The sequence below is a fragment of the Filicampus tigris genome, chromosome 17 (genome assembly GCF_054856515.1).
Source record: "Filicampus tigris isolate MCC_2025a chromosome 17, RoL_Ftig_1.0, whole genome shotgun sequence".
NCBI classification, from domain to species: Eukaryota; Metazoa; Chordata; class Actinopteri; order Syngnathiformes; family Syngnathidae; genus Filicampus; species Filicampus tigris.
Window position 1 is genome coordinate 4,296,565 of NC_141233.1, and position 20,898 is coordinate 4,317,462.

General features: G+C 41.9%; 1 protein-coding gene across 4 annotated transcripts; it reads left to right on the forward strand.

Annotated features, from left to right (window-relative positions):
• Window positions 1-661: 661 nt before the first annotated feature.
• Window positions 662-19,914, forward strand: prdm15 (PR domain containing 15). 4 transcript variants are annotated; one of them, XM_086012198.1, is made up of 24 exons: window positions 662-793; window positions 1,308-1,347; window positions 1,539-1,632; window positions 5,432-5,585; window positions 5,662-5,814; window positions 5,900-6,005; window positions 6,088-6,144; window positions 6,907-7,098; window positions 8,032-8,238; window positions 8,343-8,437; window positions 8,538-8,625; window positions 9,762-9,929; window positions 11,644-11,738; window positions 11,815-11,946; window positions 12,721-12,861; window positions 12,951-13,114; window positions 14,314-14,393; window positions 14,553-14,672; window positions 14,753-14,884; window positions 14,965-15,048; window positions 16,847-17,022; window positions 17,106-17,186; window positions 17,332-17,553; window positions 18,480-19,914. In XM_086012198.1, the coding sequence occupies exons 2-24, from the start codon at window positions 1,317-1,319 to the stop codon at window positions 19,014-19,016; spliced, it is 3,309 nt and encodes a 1,102-aa protein (XP_085868324.1). In that variant the 5' UTR covers window positions 662-793; window positions 1,308-1,316; the 3' UTR covers window positions 19,017-19,914. The 4 variants fall into 4 exon arrangements, with proteins under 4 accessions (XP_085868324.1, XP_085868326.1, XP_085868328.1 ...); XM_086012200.1 differs by lacking the exon at window positions 662-793 and having other exon boundaries at window positions 835-1,347; XM_086012202.1 differs by lacking the exons at window positions 662-793; window positions 1,308-1,347; window positions 1,539-1,632; ... (2 more) ...; window positions 5,900-6,005; window positions 6,088-6,144 and adding an exon at window positions 6,355-6,387.
• Window positions 19,915-20,898: the final 984 nt, after the last annotated feature.

Sequence of the window (20,898 nt, forward strand, 5' to 3'; positions counted from 1 at the left end):
AAATATATATTTTCGCGTTAATAGAATATATGTAATGCAGAAACCCCATTCACGTAAAAATAAAAAAATCGGGGCAAAAATTGACATAAGTGTTTATCACAGGACAGCGACATAAACTACTTTTTGCTAAGGGAAAATTAAATATATTAAGAGCACCTATTTTGCACGTTGCCCATCCATGTCCTATACGCAATACAATTATCCATGCATTGCAATATAAAATGTATTAAAATTAATACAATTAGAATTGGGCGGCACGGTGGATGACTGGTTAGCACGTCCGCCTCACAGTTCAGAGGTCGTGGGTTCGATCCCGGCTCCGGCCTCCCTGTGTGGAGTTTGCATGTTCTCCCCGTGCCTGCGTGGGTTTTCTCCGGGCACTCCGGTTTCTTCCCACATTCCAAAAACATGCATGGTAAGTTGATTGGATACTCTAAATTGCCCCTAGGTGTGATTGTGAGTGTGGATGTCTGTCTCTGTGTGCCCTGCGATTGGCTGGCAACCAGTTCAGGGTGTCCCCCGCCTACTGCCCAAAGACAGCTGGGATAGGCTCCAGCACGCCCCGCGACCCTTGTGAGGAGAAGCGGTACAGATAATGGATGGATACAATTAGAATTGTACTTTTACCAAACGAAGCTGACATGACCGAAATTAACGTTCAATGGCGCATAATTCAAATTGGCCTGCAACTCCCACAATGCACCACGCATCTCATTTCCGGTCCTGCGCCGTTTCTGGAGCGGATTGGAACCCGGAGTCAGGATTCGCTAAATGAAGTGTCTTTTGCAGATAGGTAAGATATTTCACCATCAATGTACGTCGGACTCCGGCAAATTCTCGCCACAGTTGGGTCGAAAACGTGTAGCCGGTTTCTTTGTTTCCCTGCGAGTTCCCCATGTCGTCTCCATTGCTGTTTGCTGGACGCTGGGGGACTGCGACTCCGGTTTGGCGCTTTGCGTCTCCCGTCCATCCGCCATGCCGACTGTTCTTTGTTACATTTTTGTTCGAGACCAGACGCTCAGATCGGAGTTAAAACCCGGCTACAGTTTGGGAGCAGCTGAAATCCTGGATCTACTCGCACTACACACGTTAACATGTTGGCTCCAACTATGTCGCTTGGTTCATGTTGTCACAATACTGTTTTGTTTGCGCATTCAGTACAGCTCCATGTCCCCGCATTAATTGTATTTGCAGACGCATCATTTCATTTATATTTGTATAGGCAGTCTGTTTTTTTCCTCTCATTTGACAACTGTCAACTCTTTGGCTTCCTACTTGTTTCAAGGTTCCCTTTTATTTGTTGCTAGGTTTACAGAATGGCATCTCAGACTGCAGAGGAGTGCATCTGTGAGTATGGATCCCCCTCGAAATGCATATAGGTGGCACTAAGGGAGTGTGTGTGTGTGTGTGTGTGTATAATGGGCTGTCACTTGTATAGTGCTTTTCTACCTTTGCTACTCAAAGCGCTTCAATGACAGGCGTGGTGTGTGTGTGGGGGTGTGTGTGTGTGTTTGTCTTTATATGCTTGTGTGATACAGGGTGTGAGGACTGTGGGCAGTACCATGACTCTGAGTGCCCCGAATTAGGACCCCTGGTAACCGTCCAGGACTCTTTTGTCCTCAGTCGGGCCCGGTGAGTGTGCCCCTAATTGAACATTTGACTGGTATCTATCACTCTATTTGAGTTTTGCATATAGTAAACACGCGTGTAACTGACATTTGACCTCACTGTAAAGAACTTCCAAAGCTCTTGATTGGGTCATATTATAAGTCTACCCTATTAGAGGCTGAGTTTTAACTGCAAGCAAAAGTATTAAACAAATAATGTTAATGCTGGATGCACAAGTCTCAATAGTCTATGCTGTATTTGCACAATCTTATCAAAGACTCATGACAAAGCGGTACTGTACTTTTATGATAGGAATGTCTTATTTTCTATCCCTCTGTATATCACATGATGAGTCCGTTTTCAAGATTAATATGTGAGATTTATTTTTATGTAATTCTTATATTAATTTTTAGTGCATATGCCTTTAAATTAACATAGTGTGGTGACTAGGGATGTAATGATAACAGCGATATTGCGATATTAAAATTGCCACAATCTTATTCGTCATGTTATGATGTTAAAAGCTGCTCATCTCTGTCAAACAGCATTACTTTTCGCCGGCTTCAGCAGAACACAGCATTGTGAATTACATAGATATACATAGGGGTGTCCTAACTCGGTCCTCAAGTGCCGCTGTCCTGCCTGATTCCCATCTCTCCCTTCTGCAACACATCTGATTCAAATCATCAGGATTGTTATGTTTCTTCAGAGCTTACTGATGATTTGAATCCGGTGTGTTGCAACAGGGATGGATGAAAAACAGGCAGGACACAGGCCCTTGAGGACCGGAGATGGACATGCCTGCACTAATGGCTCAATAAACCTCTGTGTACATTTTCTACTAGTGACGTTTAAAAAATAAATAAATGGGAAGTAGTTTTCTTAAAGTTTAATTTACATGTAGTCTATAAAATGTAAATAAGTATAGAAAGAAACAGCGTAATATATGTATCCCCCTCCCCCCACAGGCTCACAAACAGATGCATATCCTAATATTTTGAATTAATAAAAAAAATGAAAATAATTTGAAGTTCTTTTGTCAGTTTTAATTTTGTTGCTTTTGCTGATATTAGATTTTTGTTGAGGTACTGGAATCGAGGTACAGTGGTACCTCTACTTACGAAATTAATTGGTTCCGGAAGAAATTTCAGAATTTCTTAAGTAGAAATTTCTTAAGTAGAAAATGTTGCAAGTAGAAACGTGTTTTCCACGTAAATGCCGTAATCCGTTCCAAGCCCCCCAATATTCAGACATAAATGTTTTCTAAAGCATGAAAACACATGTTACAATTAGATTATTGCACAATAAATGAGAGTTGTGTATAATGTAAATAACAAAGAATAGAGTAGGGAATAAAAATGATGGTCCTTTACCTTTTAATTGCTGTTCTCATCGCGTTTTGCCCTCTTTGGTTCATGTTCTCTCTCAGAAGTGGTTTTTGCCTGGCGTTTTGTAAAGAACGGATGTAATAACGTGGCGACTGTATACATTACGGTCATATTCTCTGGCGACATCAACCAAACGCATCCCCTTTTCATACTTTTCTATTATCTCTTGCTTTGTTTGTATGGCCAAAAAAAACCCCAACCTATTTTCTTTTTTTCTTCTCCTCGTTTCTAATCCACATAAAACTATCGGAACACCTCATGGCCGAGGGGCGAATGACGAGGACGCTGCATAGACATATCTATCACATACTGTATCTATCTACCTGTCTATCTGCACACATAGACACATACGGTAGAGGTCCCTCTTAGCCAATGGGATGCCAGGAAGATGCTAGGTAATAGCAATGGCAGAGCAGCTATGAGTATGTTGCGTTCAGGAAACTCCGCAGCTGCGAGTGGCAGCCCATACTGTATGTTTACCTTTCCTATCTTTAAAAAACAAGAGGCAATATTTTCCTGTTGAGGCGTTTCGTAACTTGAAAATTTCGTGTGAAGAGACGTTCGTAAGTAGAGTACAGTACTTTATGCAGGTAAAGTATCGAAGCTAACATTTAGGTATCGTTACAACACTAAAAGGAACACATGACGATAAAATAACTTTTGTCCCTGCTTTTATGTACAAAAACCCAATATTGTGCTATTTTTCCTGATATGATTTATGTATTCATTTTTCAAAAACAAGATCTAGGGTTTTTATCTAGTATTGCGAGCTTTTTTATCGCCAAGATTCCCACAATATTGTGAGATTCATCTCATGATGATATCCTATCATGACGTTTGAACATTGTTACATCCCTGGTGGTGACCCATAAAGAAGAGACATTTAAAAGAATGTCCCAGTGAGGGTGGCCCATTTTGAACTGAAAAACGATGTATTTTCACATAAATAATAACTTGTATTTTCAAATGTATCGATTTGTTTTGGAAAAATCAGTAAACAACTACTCTCAAAGTGCCCCCTTTCTGCTCAGCAATATAGGTACAAGGCTCACTTATAAGAGAATAAGGAAATGAGCAGCTTACGTACAGTTTCTCTCAGTCCCCAAAATACGAACATAAACCGTTCCGAGAGGCTTTTTGTCAGTTGAATTGTTATTTATTAACTTTCAAACTATAATGGTGAGCTTGACTTACTTTCTTCCAAGTCCACCACCAAGGGGTCCGCCCGCCACCGCATGTCAGAAAATGGCACACCAACCTACAGTACATTACATAAATGCCAATCGATGGTATTTTCAGGGAGGGAGTTGACGTTTTCCGGGTTCAAAGGGATTATAGACGTGGAAGGATTAAAGAGAGCTGCTTGCTCTGTAAACGGTCAGTTTGGTGTGGAGAGTAAATGGAGCACAACTCGCCTTGGTCTCATCATCTCATTATTTACCACATCTTCACAATTGGCAACCCCAGCGTGATCAATAAGGTCGATCAATAATGGACAAAGCTTTCAACTCTGCAAAGGCTGTGTTGGCCAGTGCATCTCTGCTAGTGCATCCATCCATCTCCCACTGCCCCGGTCGCCCTTACAATAAGCTTATCAAGATTATTCATTGGGAACAGTGGTTGGGCGAAGCCTGGCAGCCACTGGCGTTCTTCAGCAGGCAGCTTTGTGTCAACGAGAGGAAGTAGAGCACCTTTGACAGGGAGCCCCTGGGCCTCTTCCTCCCCACCAGGCACTTCCGATTCTTTTTGGAGAGCCGCCACGACACTGCTTTCGTGGACAACAAGCCGCTGACATTTGCCATGGCCAAGACCTCGGAGCTGTGGTCTGGTCGACAGCAATGCCAGCTCGCCGCCATTCCTGAGTTTACTACAGACATCCAGCGTGAGGCTGGCAAGGACAACTACATTGCCAACTGCCTCTCTCAGTCGGTTGCGGGTTTCACGTTTCAAAACCTGGACTGCATATAAATGTACAATACACAAACCGTTCCTCACGAACATGACTTCCCGTTACTAGATCAAATCAATCAGTCAAAGAATAACATTTTGAGGAAAGTGGTACCTTATCTCTGCCTCGGCTTATGAACCTAGACTGAATGGAAGCATTTTAATATGAAAATAAAAAATGTAACAAGCATGAACATAAAAAAATAAAATCACAACACTGACATGGGTTGGTTTACCACCAGCCACCCCTAAAGTAGGCAAGATACTGTGTTACAGAACAGCTGTCTGTATGATGCAGTGCATTTTATCATCACTGCAAACTACACGCACGATAACATATCTATTATTAAAACTGAGTTTTGATTCATCTGTAGTTTCGAGCAATATTTTTGATTAAAGCTCTCATCACAATGTATCGGTGTACCTAATTTTGAAGATGTGCAGTTCCGATTTAATAACAAACGTACTTGACTTCCATCCTGTTTCAGTTCCTCAATTCCAAATAGTCTGGAGATCAGGCCGGTAGCAGAAGGCGGCGAGGGAGTTTTCGTCCAGCAACGGCTGGTCAAAAGGACTCGTTTTGGGCCCTTCGAGGCGAAGCGTGTCCCCGTTTTGGACAAAGAAGGAGTGTTTCCCTTGAAAGTACGTTCATGTGATCTCTGAGATATTTGCAGTTTGCGATATTGCTCTAACTACATCCCTCCTCTCTGATGAGCAGATCTTCCAGAAGGATGGCGTAGTGATGTGTTTTGACTGCAGTAGTGAAGATGAGTGTAACTGGATGATGCTGGTACGACCTGCCATTGATCACAGACACCAGAATCTGACAGCTTACCAGCAGGATGATGAGGTGTTTTTCAACACATCCCAGGTTTGTATGCACACCCAATCCCAGCAAACCTCTGAGTGTGTATACACAGTAAACATCCTTTCTGCTTCTGCCATTTGTTGAACAGGATGTGCTGCCAGGAGCAGAGCTGAGGGTCTGGTATGGAGCTTTCTATGCCAAAAAGATGGAGAAGCCCATGCTCAAGCTTCCAGTTCAGCCACTGCCACCTCGAGGTTCCTAAAATTGGAAACATGATGTGTTTGAATATATAATAATGAGGTAGTCGTATCTGACTATCTTCTGGATCTGTTACAGAGACCTACGTGAAAACCAGCTCCTCTCCACCCCCTGTGACGAACTACAAAAATGCAGGTAAGCCAGTTCAAACTATTCTGTCCTACTATGAAAGTGAGTGAATGTGTGGATCGTACTAGCTCACCCTTTATGGAAATGAATATAGTGTAATGACAGGCTTAGATGTCATAAAGCCAATCCTTAAAAATTATAGATGCGGTTATATAATAGTAACACTTTTCGCTGTGTTCCAAAGGGTGCTTGAAATCCTTGACTTTTATGACTCAAACAGCATCAAACAGGCATAATCCTGCATTTATTGTAAGCCATATTTCATATTCTTAAATGTGATTACTATTTATTCATGATAGTGTAGTGACAGTGAGTGTGGGTTCAGTTCCCACTCAGCGGTGGGATGAATGTGATTGGTTGGCTGCCTGTCTCTATATGTGCCTTGTGATAAACTGCTGACCAGTCCAGGGTGTAGACTGCCTTTCATCCGAAGTTAGCTAGCTAGCTCCAGTTCCAACTCCGCCTGTGCCTGAACAGGATGAGAAGTGTAGAAGATAGATGGATGTGTACAATTTAATGCTACAGCTATTGGCTGCTGGAAAAGGTTGAAATTTGATCTACAACAGGTTCAATTTTGACATTGGAAAAAGTTTAATAACCTTTCTTTTAGTGCAGCCCAAACAGGAAAGTATTGTAGGTTGTAGGTATTGTAGGTCCTTGACACTTTACTCAAAAAGATGTGCTCACAAGGGGTCCGGACCACTGGTTCTCTGTTTATGTTTAATAACGATGATTCCAGCTGCGTTTTATGCTCACATCTCATGACAGGAGACAGCAAAGCGATGGCCTCAACAGAGCTTCGAGAAGACTGCCTACCACAACAGGAGGAGAGCGCAGTGGGGCCCAGTGACGAGCTTCACTCCCCCGCAGCTCGGCCTGCTGTGAAGAGGGGGCTCACTCGTGGAAGGACAGCTAAAGGGTGCAGGCCTCGAGCTGTCGCCTCAGCAAGCAGGAGCAAAGGTGAGCAAAACAGAAGTGATCTGTTTCTCTCTCTCTCTGTCTGTCTTGTCTGCCACTGCCATAGCTTCATTACTCATTCACAACTGTTAAATTCCATTTTGGTAATGTGAATAGAATGTGTTAAATAATGTTTGCGCTGCTGTTGTTTCTATTCTGTCTTCTCAAGGGGACAAGGAGACAGGTAGAGGATGAAGCAGAGAGGGCTGAGCAATGATCCTTGGGGGACACCATGGGGATTGGGGGCAGTCTGGCATGTGAAGTTATTGATTGAGATGAATTGATGTCTGATTGTTTTGTTAATGTTGGTGGTGATTGGAGCCAGAGAGGTGGCGTAAATTGAATCCTGGAGAGCAGATGAGGTCCAGAGAGTGGGTGGTTTGGCTAAGTTGACATGTTGATGGAAGTTAAAACTGCCGAGTATTTCTTTGTATGGTGGTAGTGTTGTATGTTGAAATCACCAAGGAGGAGGGTTGAAGGGAGAAAGATTTTTTATGATTATTATTATTTTTTTGCATGTGCACGGTAACATGGGTGTGGTTGAAGAGGAACTCAAGGCAAAACATTTCTTTGCAGTAATGTTTGTGCCCCACGCCAATTTCAGTCGACAGCAGAGGGTGGTATAAAGCCGAAATGTCAGCCCCCTCAGATGGATGAAAATGGATAGATTAATAGGCTTAATTTTTATTCCACAAATGCAATATGAATCAGAATACATTATTTAGACTAATGGGGGCACAAAAAAAAACATTATTGCACAGAGCATTTTTGTCTTGAATTGCCCTTTAAGTCAGCCTTCCAAACTCAAGAGATGATGGTGGTCAAAAGTGTTCACATAATTAGTTATCATGGTTTTAATTCTATTTCCAGAGTTTAGTGCCAACCTGGACAATATACAGCACAGATTTCTCCATTACTTTTTCCTCATGTGTGCAGATGTGAAGCCACCCGTGGCGAGCACCGAGTCGCTTATTTCCGAGTTAGCAGTTGCTACAGAGAGAAGCCGTCATCTCGGGACTTCAGACGTCGGGAGTGTGCACAAGAGACACAAAGGCCGAGAGCACAAAAGGGTGTACCGCTGTTCCCTGTGCAACAAGGTCTTTCAGAACAGCAGTAACCTGAACCGACATATCCGATCACACGGTACTGGCACTATTTTACTCTGAGTTTGGCAAGAGTGACGAGTCACTTTCCTCTTTTAGGGAAATAATACAATTCAAGTGAATCTTCTCATTCCATTTCTCCAGGTGATAAACTGTTTAAATGTGACGAGTGTGACAAGTTGTTCAGTCGAAAGGAAAGTCTGAAGCAACACATCTCCTACAAACACAGTAAAAATGCGGTGGGTAATGATACAAAAATATTACAATGGATGATTAGCTTCTCTGTCTAAACTGCTTGTTAAAAACATGTTTTGTTTTGTTTTTTTGCGTATCTAACAGCCTGACCTAGAATACAAATATAAATGCAACACTTGTGACAAATCCTTCCGCCTGGAAAATGCCTTAAAATTCCACAACTGCAGGACAGGTAAGGATGTTCTGTTCTTTTTGTTAGATTAAAAATCTGTTACTAAATTGCCCTTTCGAGCAGGGGTGGCCAAGTCCGGTCCTCAAGAGCCACAATCCAGCCGGTTTTAGCTTTATCCCTATGGCAACACACCTGTTTCAAATGATCGGGCTCATTATCAGGCTTTTGCAAATTTTGCTGATGAGCTGATCATTTGAAACAGGTGTGTTGCCGTAGGGATAAACCTAAAACAGGCTGGATTGTGGCTCTTGCGGACCGGACTTGGCCACCCCTGTTTAGAGACTTGCCAACGGGCCTCTATTCAGAGCATGCTCAGTGCATTGGTTGTATTGTTAAAGTGAAGTCAACCCCCAAATTTTCTTTACAATAATATGTTGTATGCGCCCCCACTAGTCGAAACACGGTATTCTGATTACAATTGCGTTTGTGGAATGTGAGTGAAGAAGCAAAATCCACCCGTTTTTATCCATCTCAGGGGGCGGCCATTTTGTCACTTGCTGTCAACTGAAAATGAAATCACAGTTACTCAGGGCTCATTTAACAGCCAGTCATGGCTCACCCTTTTTTCTGAAAGTGTCCAAAATACAAAAGAATGCTCAATACTTTATTCAATCACCCTAGTATACTGTTGGCAAATTCAGGGTTTATGTGGTCTAACCTTCACCCTTTGTCAGATGGAATAGGCTACAGCCCCTGATAAGACCCTGAACAAGATGACCACAATATGAGTAATATATAGAGTGGTTGGATTAATTGAATTAACTTGAAGTGGGAACAAAGGATTCACATTTATGAAGCTTCATTTCCACCCAACAGTCCGCTACAGTGCAGATTTATTTTGCATTTCAATTGTAAATGAGCTATACATTATTTTTATAATATTAGATCATTCAAATTCTCAAGTGGATTTATTCACACATTTTCAAGGGTTATGGCGTGATTCAGTTCTGTCACTCTGATAGGATTAAATTGAGTAGATAATACACGTGGTCGACCTGTCTGAATTTCATCCAGACTGGAGCCCATCCTTGCTTGTGTGAGAGACAGTGTTCACCCTGGAGCGGTTGCCAGCCAATCGCAGTGCATGAATGTGAGCCAGTAAAATGAAACTAATTGTATGATCATCTTTTCTCCAGACGACAAGACTTTCCAGTGCGATATCTGCTCCCGCTTCTTCTCCACTAATAGCAACCTGTCCAAGCACAAGAAGAAGCATGGTGAAAAGCTCTTCTCCTGCGAAATCTGCAACAAGATGTTCTACCGCAAAGACGTCATGCAGGAGCACCACAGGAGGCACGGCGTTGGTGAGGATGGCAAAGAATTCAGTATTCTCATCATTCTTGAAGGGGAAAGCTTCAACATTGTGGGTTGTTTAATCATGCAAGTTCATGGAGTTCTTAGAGACATGCGGGCTTTGTGACTTGGCGCACCTGCTGTTCTGATACCTGTCTGCTCAAATAGCCTGGGTCGCAAACGAATAATTACAATGAAGAAGAACAACATCACTCTAAGAGCCTGTTTACCCTGGAAATTCCTATCATTGTCGAGAGGTGCAGTGTAGGCTTCGGGGTTTTACCTGGCCCAAATTAAGGCAGAGGTGGTACCATTTTGACCATTCGTGTGCGCATGCAGCGCCCCCCATTGGCTAAAATAAACACTTTTTGGGGTGAAGAATTTACAGTACACGTACTTGATTATTTAACTTTTTATTGAATCGTAAATTACTTAAAGCGGGAGTCAACCCAAACATATTTTTTTCAAGAATATGTTTCCAGCAGGCCCACTAGTTGAAACACGGCATTCTGATTAATTTTGCATTTGTGGAATATAAATTAAGCAGCAAAATGCACTCGTTTTTAGCCATCTCTGGGGTCGGTCATTTTGTCTTCTGTCGACTGAAAATGACATCACAACTGCTCACAACGACCAATCACGGCTCAAATTCAGAAAACAGGTCAGTCATGATTGGTCGTTGTGAGCAGTTGTGAAGTAATTTTCAGTCGACAGATGACAAAATGGCTGCCCCCAGAGATGGCTAAAAACAAGTGCATTTTGCTGCTTAATTTATATTCCACAAATGCAAAATTAATCAGAATGCCGTGCTTCAACTAGTGGGCCTGCTGGAAACATATTCTTGAAAAAAATATGTTAGTATTGACTTCCGCTTTAAATAGTAAAAAAAAAATACTGGAACTGTTCATATTAAATGAAATGACAATGGTGCATTTTGTGCACAGTTAAAAATGTCCCTGTTAACTCATTCACTGCCAGACATTTTCAGACCATCTTTTACCCTAAAAAGAAAAATGGGAAAAAAAATATAAATACTTCCCTGGGATTGAATGGCTGGACTGTGAAAAGACAAATAAATCTGTCAATGTCAGTGAATGAGTCAAATGATAGTTAAACACAATTCAATTAACCATTTCACAGCCAGAGGCAGAACATTTCAGCCTCACATTCTATTTCACACTATAGTTCAAATCACTCAGTTTTGGGGTGCAGTTTTGTCTCATGTAAATGTAGCGTCTGGCTTTCATTTCCATGATGCCTGCAGCAGAGGTACAGCATGCAATGAAATGAGCGGCTACTGCAGGGGTGACCAAGTCCGGACCTCAAGAGCAACAATCCAGCCTGTTTTAGGTTTATCCCTACGGCAACACACCTGTTTCAAATCATCAGGCTCATTATCAGGCTTTTGAAACTCTAGCTGATGAGCCGATCTTTTGAAACAGGTGTGTTGCCATAGGGATAAGCCTAAAACAGGCTAGATTGTGGCTCTTGAGGACCGGATTTGGCCACCCCTGGCTACTCAATGTTGCCAGTCCACCGGTAGTATCTTTTCCAAAACAAATGCTTTATTAAAGACTTCTTGGACTCCCTTCACGTTCAGACTGCAAAAGAATAGCACACTCTAGAGACCCGACTATCTTTACACAACCAATTTAAAAAATCCCCCCCCCCCTCCCAAAATCTGTCCCCTATAAGTGGATCTAACATAAGACTACATTTGAACAGGGACAAAGCACATGAAGAGAGAGGAGTTGGAGACCAATGGGGAAGAAGCCACAAAGTACAGAAAGGAACCATCACCATGTCCCATCTGTGGCAAGGCGAGCTCTCTGCCTGCTAGCCCAGCATTCGCGCACTATCCCAGGAGTTGACCATTATTCTCATATGTATGAACAGGTGTTCTCCTGCCGAAGTAACATGAACAAACATCTGCTAACTCACGGCGATAAGAAGTACACCTGCGAGATCTGCGGCCGCAAGTTCTTCCGAGTGGACGTGCTTCGTGATCACATTCATGTTCACTTCAAGGTAAGGCATCTATCGCTAGTCCATTTGCAGCCTCGTCTTTAATTCATTGAGATTATAGAAGTAACACTGTTTTCTTATGTAGATTATGAAGATTAGGATTATTTTGATAGAATGTGACAGACCATGCTTGTCCAATCACCATCCTGTTTTTTTTTTCCAAGGTGCTTGCTCTTTCATTATCATCATCAAACATTTTCTTGTGGCTTTACTGGAATGAGAAAAGCACTTAGTAGAGCACAACAAGGCTCCAGCAAGAGCAAAAAAACACAGAAACATGTCCTTCTGACTTGTTAAATTTAAAAAAAAAAAAAAAAAAATCAAAGCGCAAGGTCATACATCTTCACTCAAGCCCAGTTGGAGAGCTCCATTTGCTCAACTTTTTTCACCACTGCCACTCACTAGACCCACATAGAAATGGACTGTAAAAGTGAAAATTTCCATTCAAATCTTGAATTTACACCTGTTTTATTAGGATACTCTACCAAATTTAATCTGTTCTTTACAATGTAACAATTGATTGTGTAGATTTTGCTGAATCCTGTTTAAAAGAAGAAGCAAACAGGCCAACAAAACCTGACTTTTGCACTTGTATTAAGCTACAAAAAAATACTTTTTCAAAACCTAATAACCTCTAAAAGTTGCAATACAGTATGTACAAGAGAAGAAATTGATTAATTAGCTATTGCTGCATACAGTATTGTAGCTCTTACCCAAAGTTACTAGAGGTTTTCTCCTAATGTTTATATCTTGTTGAAATGAGCCTATTTGTTGCAGGATATAGCCTTAATGGATGAGCAGGAGAGGGAGGACTTCATCAAAAAGATTGGCATTTCAGCAGGCGACAGCGACGAAAAAGACGATGAGGAAGATGAAGATGACCCCGAGCACCACAAGTACAACTGCAAGAAATGTCAGGTTAGCCTGGCCTCCAGTCGGCCAAACGTTATCACGATATCAATGTGACTCCACCAGAATTTTGACGGGTCATTCGCCCGTGTCCACAGATGTCGTTTGCCAAGGGCCGAGAATACCTGAAACACATCACAGAGCAGCACAAAGAGCACGGCTATGGCTGCGCGATCTGCAATCGTCGCTTTGCACTCAAGGCCACTTACAACGCCCACCTGGTCATCCACAGAGAGCAGCTGCCTGACCCTGCTATGCAGAAGTAAGGAGCATACTGACAGTGGTTCAAATTGCAAAGGCTGCAGTTTTGGGGGGAAAAAACAATAATAACGAAACAAAAACTTTATTTTGGTCGGTCGGTAGGCTTTATTTTTTATGTACCGTATATGTGCATTTTATTTATTGATATAGAGCAGGGGTCTTCAATCCTGTTCCTCGAGGGCTGGTATCCTGCCTGTTTTCCATCTCTCCCTGCTTCAAATGGTCAGATAATCAGCAAGGTCTGCAGAAACTGGATAACGATCCTGATCACTTGAATCAGGTGTGTGTTGCAGCAGGGAGAGATGGCAAACACGCAGGACGCCGGCCCTTGAGGAACAGGATTGAACACCCCTGATATAGAATCTAGACAAGTTCAGTGCTTAAGTGCAGTCCAAATGTTTACATATCATTGTTTCATGAAACTTAAAATATCGAAGTGATAGAGAGCCACACATTTTGTTTGCATAATCTGATTTATGACTTACTGACTTGTTTGGTGGAATTTTGTGAAGTTGTCATAGTGACATCTTAAAAGACTGCAAATCCTAGTGCCCTGTTTTCATTCCCAGCGCAAATCTAGCGCAAAGTGCAGTCTAACTGCGCACATGGGTGGAGTTTTTTTTCTTTTGCTATTTTGGTAGACAGGCGCAGGTCGAAAGGGGGGTAGGCGCCATTGTGGGAGGGAATATAGCCAACTTGTTTGTCATCCGAAGGAAGCGGCTCTCCTCATTCCCTCCTAATTCATGAAGAGTGGTGCATGGTTCACGTGGCAAAAGGACTCACTGGATGAGATCAGCGTGCGCAAAGTACATTTAAAAGGAACAGCAAGAAGATCTCCACTTTTAGTTGGCCACTGGGGAGTGTGGTGTGCGCTTCAATCAAATCAGACAGTCATGTTACACCACCTGCGCCACAACTTAGACCTTCTTTGACCTGGTCTAAAGTCTAGTCTACTTTCTGTCACCATATTGTCAAGTGCAGCGGGGGCGTGCAATAGAAAATGCCCTCAGTCCGCCGGAACGCCCAGCGAGGCGCAGTAAACAGATGGAAAGTAGCACATGTTAAAAATAAGACTGCCGTAAATCGTAAAAAAGTTACACTGATTAATTTACAAGCATGATTTGAAAATGGTCCCTGACATGTAGGCTGTGACACCAAAGCGTCTGACATTTTCATGTGCTCATCTCACCTCTTCTCAAGGTATATCCATCCCTGTGAAATTTGTGGCAGAATCTTCAACAGTATCTGTAACCTGGAAAGGCACAAGATCATCCACACTGGTGAGATCATGCAAATATACCTACAGTACACTATTTGACTTTTAAGTTCTACATTACAATTGTCTTTTTTCATGTATTAAGTACACGGTGTGGATAGAAAACATCTTGTATAATCTACAGTAAATATGAGGAACTAGAAGAGGTTTGTAAATCCTGCAGGGGTGAAGAGCCACAGCTGTGACAAATGTGGCAAATCCTTTGCGAGGAAGGACATGCTGAAGGAGCACCTGAGGGTCCACGACGACATCCGAGACTTCCTGTGTGCGGAATGTGGGAAAGGTCAGATCCTATTGTGTGCATGACTAGCTGCTACTTGGGATTGTTTCAACATGATGAAACCTACTGTTTGCCCTGTGCAGGCATGAAAACCAAGCATGCCCTCAGGCACCACATGAAGTTGCACAAGGGCATCAAAGAGTACGAATGTAAGGAGTGTAACCGCAAGTTTGCCCAGAAAGTCAACATGCTCAAACACTATAAGAGACATACGGGTAAGTTATCGTTTGAAATTGCTATGGTAAAATTAGCAATGTATTGCAACACATTTTTATGTGTGTGTGTGTGTCTGTAGGTATAAAGGACTTCATGTGTGAGCTGTGCGGCAAGACATTCAGTGAAAGAACCACTCTCGAGACACACAAACTCATTCATACAGGCAAGTATGCTATGTACGGTAATAATCGATCTTGGTTGGTGTGCATATGCCTCACTTTGTTGTACATGGCAGATAAAATCAATGTGGATTGGCTTTTTCAATCGTCGACAGACTCGGCACAGTTGTCACATGTACTGAACAGCCACTACTTGTCAGAAATTCCTGCCTGCTGTCCTCCTCTTGGCAGTCTCCCTGACCCATTTTCTTCTTGTCTTTTCATAAATGTTTTAGGTTCATCCATTTCTTGGTAATTTCACTCTAATGTGCCGTATTTTCTCCACTTGATGATAATTGAACATTTATTTTGAGCGTAAATGTAAGACTGTTTGTGTAAACTGCTAGTGTGCCAATTTGTTTACCCATGTGTGATCACATCCGTTTTGGCTATCATGTTCTTTAAGATAGTATGCAAGCTAATACTATTGATGGGGCATTACAGTTTTTTTTTATATACCATGGGTTCATGATTGTGGACTGTACATACTAGATGCATGGTGTTTATGGTGAATATTTGTCCTCTCTGTTTTAAGAACGTTCCTGCCATCTTGTGTCATCTATAGGCCATTACAACCACTTTTGGAAGTGGAGAGGGCGTCAGTGTTTCACAGATTTTCACCATACGTGGTAGGGCTTGGTCCCTATCCTTCGAGAATAGCGGGAGGTTCATGGTATTATTTTATCAGTGCATTTCAACACACATTTCGGTTTTGTCATGAGCTCATTTGTTTTTAAAGAACAAGACAAAACAGAAAAAAACACATCGCAATAGAGGCATTGAAACATCCATCCATCAATCTGATCAAGCCAAGAAAATTGTCCACTTTCACGAAATCATTGTATCTGGACCAGCTATAGTATGCTTGCCTTAAAAAAAACATTTTTACAATCACTTGTGCATATTTTTGCCATCCGGGAGAATTGTCACATCTCCAAAACTTTTCAGGAGACCCCAAACCTCTATTCGTATTGCATCATCAAGCGAAGTCATTTTCAAGTTCAACACTTGAGATTGGTCAATCATTTCTAAAATATAACACATATACAGTATAACCCACATGGGGACTGATCAATAGTATCGATTCATAAAAAATATGACATTTAATTGTATTGTTTGTAGTTTTTTTAATTCTTTGATATCACGCTCTCTTGAGTCTTCAACATACAGTGGTGGAGTGATTTGTGTGTCTGAATGATCCAGAGAGCTAATTGGTCTGCCTTGGTGAAGAAGGAAGTTATGCTAAACGGCAAAACTGTTCATGGAGCAGTCAATCTGCATTCCCACACTCACCTATGCTCATGAGCTGTAAGTTAGGTCGGGATTGAAAGAACAAGATGGTGGCTATGAGCAGCCGAAATGAGTTTCTCCGTAGGGTGTCCGATCTCTGCCTGAGTGATAAGGTGTGAATGCTTGTCATCCGATGAGAATCTGGGAATCTGGTTGGGATGCCTCCCTGGTGAGGTGTTTCGGGCATGTCCTACTGGGAGGAAAGAGGCACCGGGGAACAATCAGGATGCGCTAGAGAACTATGTACCCCGGCTGACCTAGAAACACCTTGGCATCCTACTAGAAATGCTGGATGAAGTGGCTGGGAAGAGGAAAGTCGAGGCTTTCCTGCTCCCTGAAAGCTGACCCAACTGTACCTGACCTGTATAAGCGCAAGATGAATGGATACAGTATTATTATTATTCTTGTGTGATTTTACTGTCTATTTGGTTTTGGTAAAACCATCATTTTCCCATTACAGGACAAATAAAGGCGTATTCTATTCTAGCCTCACCATGTTCCCTCTGTCTACAGTGGGAAAGACCTGGACTTGCGCCACCTGCGATAAAAAGTATTTGACGGAGTACATGCTGCAAAAGCACGTACACCTGACCCATGAGAAGGTGGAAGCCCAGTCATGTAACCTCTGCGGCACCAAGGTTTCCACGCGGGCCTCAATGAACCGACACCTGCGACGCAAACACCCTGAGGTGAGCGCCACTGCTTAATTTAGTTGAACTTTTCTATGCAATTACACACTAAACTGCCTTTTGTTTGCATGTTGCGTTTCGAGGTTGTCCCTGTGAGAATTGACGACTTTGATGAGTTTCAAGAGTCCCCGAGAATCAATGACTCATCTATTAGCATTGTGCAGGTTAGCTTGACGCATGAAAAAAGCTTTTTCTTATGATTTCTGCACTAAATATGCAAAGATGGATAACCTTTTGTACATCATGCTACTGCATCTTATATGCGTGTGTGTGTTTTGAAATGTAATGAATTACCTCACAATCCCATAGCCAAGCCTGGCGCTAGAAAAAGACAGCCCGTCTCAAGAAAGACCCAGCCGAACTGCTCGCCAGGCCAAGAAGAAGCTAAGGGTCACGCCCGAGCCTGAACTTTCCGGATCAGATGATTACGTTGATTTCACAGAGCCCAGACATGAAACCCTACCAGAATTCAAAACTGTAATAATTGGTGAGGAGACAGAAACGAGCTCTGCAGTGCAGAGTATCCAGCAGGTACGGTTGCATATTTATCTGAATATTCGAACAATTTTATTTATATGGCCCTTAATCATAGAAAAGTCTCAAAGGGCTTCACACACTCACAGTTGACAAATATTAATAACGTCCCCTGATCTTAACCACCAGGAGGGCAAAGAAAAAAAAAAAAAAAAGAGAAACCTTGAGAAGGGGTCGCAGATGGGGGAATCCCCATTCCAGGAAGTTGCAATGGATGCCAAGTGGGCAACATATGATGCTATATACATTGTTAGTTACAATATTACATTAAGTTACAATAAGAGTCCACTTAAGACAAATTTTATAGGTAGCAAAACCTTGAAATCGCATCTGAAGTGTGCCGGGAGCCAATGCATGTTGGCTGGTATCGGTAATATGATCAAACTTTCTTGTCCTTGTAAGGAGACTCGTCGCAACATTTTGTACTTAATAATAGACATGGGAAGACCAAAGAGTAGTACGTTAGAGCAATCAAGGTGAGATGTAACAACGCATGAATTATGATTTCTGCGTCCCTAGCAGATAGAATGGGTCAGATCTTAGCGATATAGCGATTATAGTTCTAGTAATATGCGTACTTACTTAATGAGCATTTGAAAAGACAGAGTTGAGTCAAATATAACACCGAGATTTTTCAATCACTTTATTTCCCTAGTTTTGATACTTACAATTTAGAACATACAGTCCTGTGGATGAGAAATTACATTTTTTATTGCCATTGTTGTAATTTAGAGTGGTGTAGAACTGTATTTTACACTCTTGGAGCTGTTCCTATTATTTTGTTGGCATATTTTTCATGAAAATGTTGAATTACCAGTACATGTAGTTGCCAAATAAAAATTTTCTGTTCAATGAGATACTCTTTATTTGCTGCTGCAGAAGAAATCCTTGCTACTATAATTCCTGTCTTGCGGTCATTTCAGGTGGTGGTACTCACCGACCCTAATGCCCCATCCGGCTCCTCCCCCAACAACACAGTGGGGCTGAGCAACATCACGGTCACACCCATCACCAGCCCAAGCCCAGCTCAGTTCACAAGCCTGCAGCCCGTAGCCGTCAGGCACCTGACAGCCGGCGACCGGCCCCTGTCGCTGGACAACTCCATCCTCACTGTCACCTTCGACACGGTCAGTGGCTCGGCCATGCTCCACAACAGGCCCGCCGACCTTGGCCCAGAAACTGTCGGCCCAGCGGGAGAACAGTCGGCTCAGTCGGTCTCACACTTCATCAACCTTGCCACTCTTGTCAACCCCATGAGTCACCAGCTTGAATCTCAGACTCTGGCCTGGAGGCCAGTACCGACGGCTGAGGGCGGCCAGGCCACCCCTGTGGTGGAAGGCGCCCAGGGGGAGGTTCACGGGGTCCAGAGTCAGGGGCCCGAGGGAGGGCAGCCAGGCCAGAGTCAGCCGCCCATGCCACAGCAGCAAAGCGGTGCCACACAGCAGATGTTCAGCTACTAATGAGGTGCTGGTCATCTCAAGCTGTTGCATGTACAAACCTAGCATAGATTTTATAAAATGTATAGATTTTATCATTGTCACCCAGATGCCTCTCTATTGCCATTCAAGTGATTCTTTTTTTGGTTCAGAAAAATCACAATGTTAAAATAGTAAATTAAATCTTGTTTGGAAAAAAAAAATCTATAAGTACTTTTTTTAATGCTTCATCTTTCACCAGCCTTTTAAATGTGCATGTTATCAAGATGGAAGCGCTTGAACATATTTTTTTATTTTGTAAACGTGATAATGAGTGATCATGAGTCTTTTGTTCTGTTGCATTGTAGTGTGTAAATGTGTCCCCACTTGTATGTGAAAGAAAAAGAGGATGTAATTTTTTTTTTATTAAGAACGTCTTTCGTCATCATGCACTTGTAATAAGCCAGACTATCTGACCAAATTGCTGTCTGAAACGTGACAGAATTATGGAAAATAGGCTGGCATAAATTAAATTGACTTCTCGTGCAACCAATCCCATTCCTTGTGAAGGGTTGCTACTTGTGGCACGTGTGCTTCCGTTCGCCTACGTATCCCAGGATGCATTGCGTCCTTCCTTTTTGGACACGTTAAATTTAGCAATATTAAGTTAATTGTTTAGTGCCGCATCACCTTTTGTAGTGTTTTTACTGACTCACACTCTCTGGATTAGAAAAAGTATTTTCCCCACGACATAAAACGTATGTAAATTAAGTCGACGAGTTCCAGATCAACCAAGATTTGACGAGTTCTAGCGACTTTTAGCGAGGACATTGGAGATTACCTGAAAAAGATAAAAATGATGATGTAAGATGTTGTAATTTATTCTTTGACTTATCGTGTTCATTATGAATTGAATTATAAAGATGTCTTTTTATTTTGCCAACTGGCGTCTGCAGTGTATTTTTCTTCTCCTGCTGCTTGGTGGCAGTAGCGAGCCGAGAAGACACTCTCACACATCAGTATCTAAGTTCAGAACTCCAGCTAAGAATTTACTGTACTATTTAGAGATAATTTCAAACCTCTTACCTAGTTGTGCTTACAGACTGACGCTGTTTTCAAGCAATAATGAAACACGTTCTCACACGTGAGAAGTGGATGAGCCTGCTACGTGATATTCAGTGCAGGTCCAGCTAGTATTTACCATTTGTAACATCAAAGCAGATGCAAGGAGATATGGAAAATAGAACGTCTTTTGTACGAGAGGTGTGATATTGCCCCAAAGCAAGGGTGAGCTGCGAAAACACTTACATTAACAAAGAAAAAAAAGATCCCATACCTTCTTTAGTAATCAATGTGCATTGAAGTGAAGTTGGGAAGTATTTGGGCAATGTGTGTATTTAGAGAGTTGTGTACGTGTTGCAGTCGGCGTTAATTTAATTTCTGTCTTCAGTGTTCTATCCTCTTAAAAGCAGAGCTAATATCTGGCTCTTTGCACTTGAAAGTGCAAATAATTATTTGTTAGAGAGACTGAAAAATGACTGCAAAATAGGCTCTGTAAGGAGTTTAAAAAAAACATTTTTACATGAGATTGTAATATTAATATAATATTGTTTTATGTTTTTCATGAAGGGGAAACGATTGGTGAGTGTGAAACGGATATCTACTTGATAACATCATGCAGAACATGCACATGTTCCACTGTGTGAGGTGACACTTCTTGAGAAAATGTGCAACAAACTTTACTGTATTATATGACATACGTACAATCAACATCATTGTAATATATAATATTATAAAATATTAATAATGTGTATTATATTATTAATATTATATAGGCATATTATATTTGCTGCCACTTGTTTATAGACAAACATGTAGCGTATTATGTGTAATATCTTTTATCCCCTTTCTAAATGTCTTTATTTTT

Coding starts and splice junctions, on each gene's coding strand:
- prdm15 (XM_086012198.1), top strand. CDS start 1,317: ATGGCATCTCAGACTGCAGAGGAGTGCATCT. Junction 6,145..6,906: donor GACGAACTACAAAAATGCAG/GTAAGCCAGTTC, acceptor ATCTCATGACAG/GAGACAGCAAAGCGATGGCC. Junction 8,626..9,761: donor ATTCCACAACTGCAGGACAG/GTAAGGATGTTC, acceptor TCTTTTCTCCAG/ACGACAAGACTTTCCAGTGC.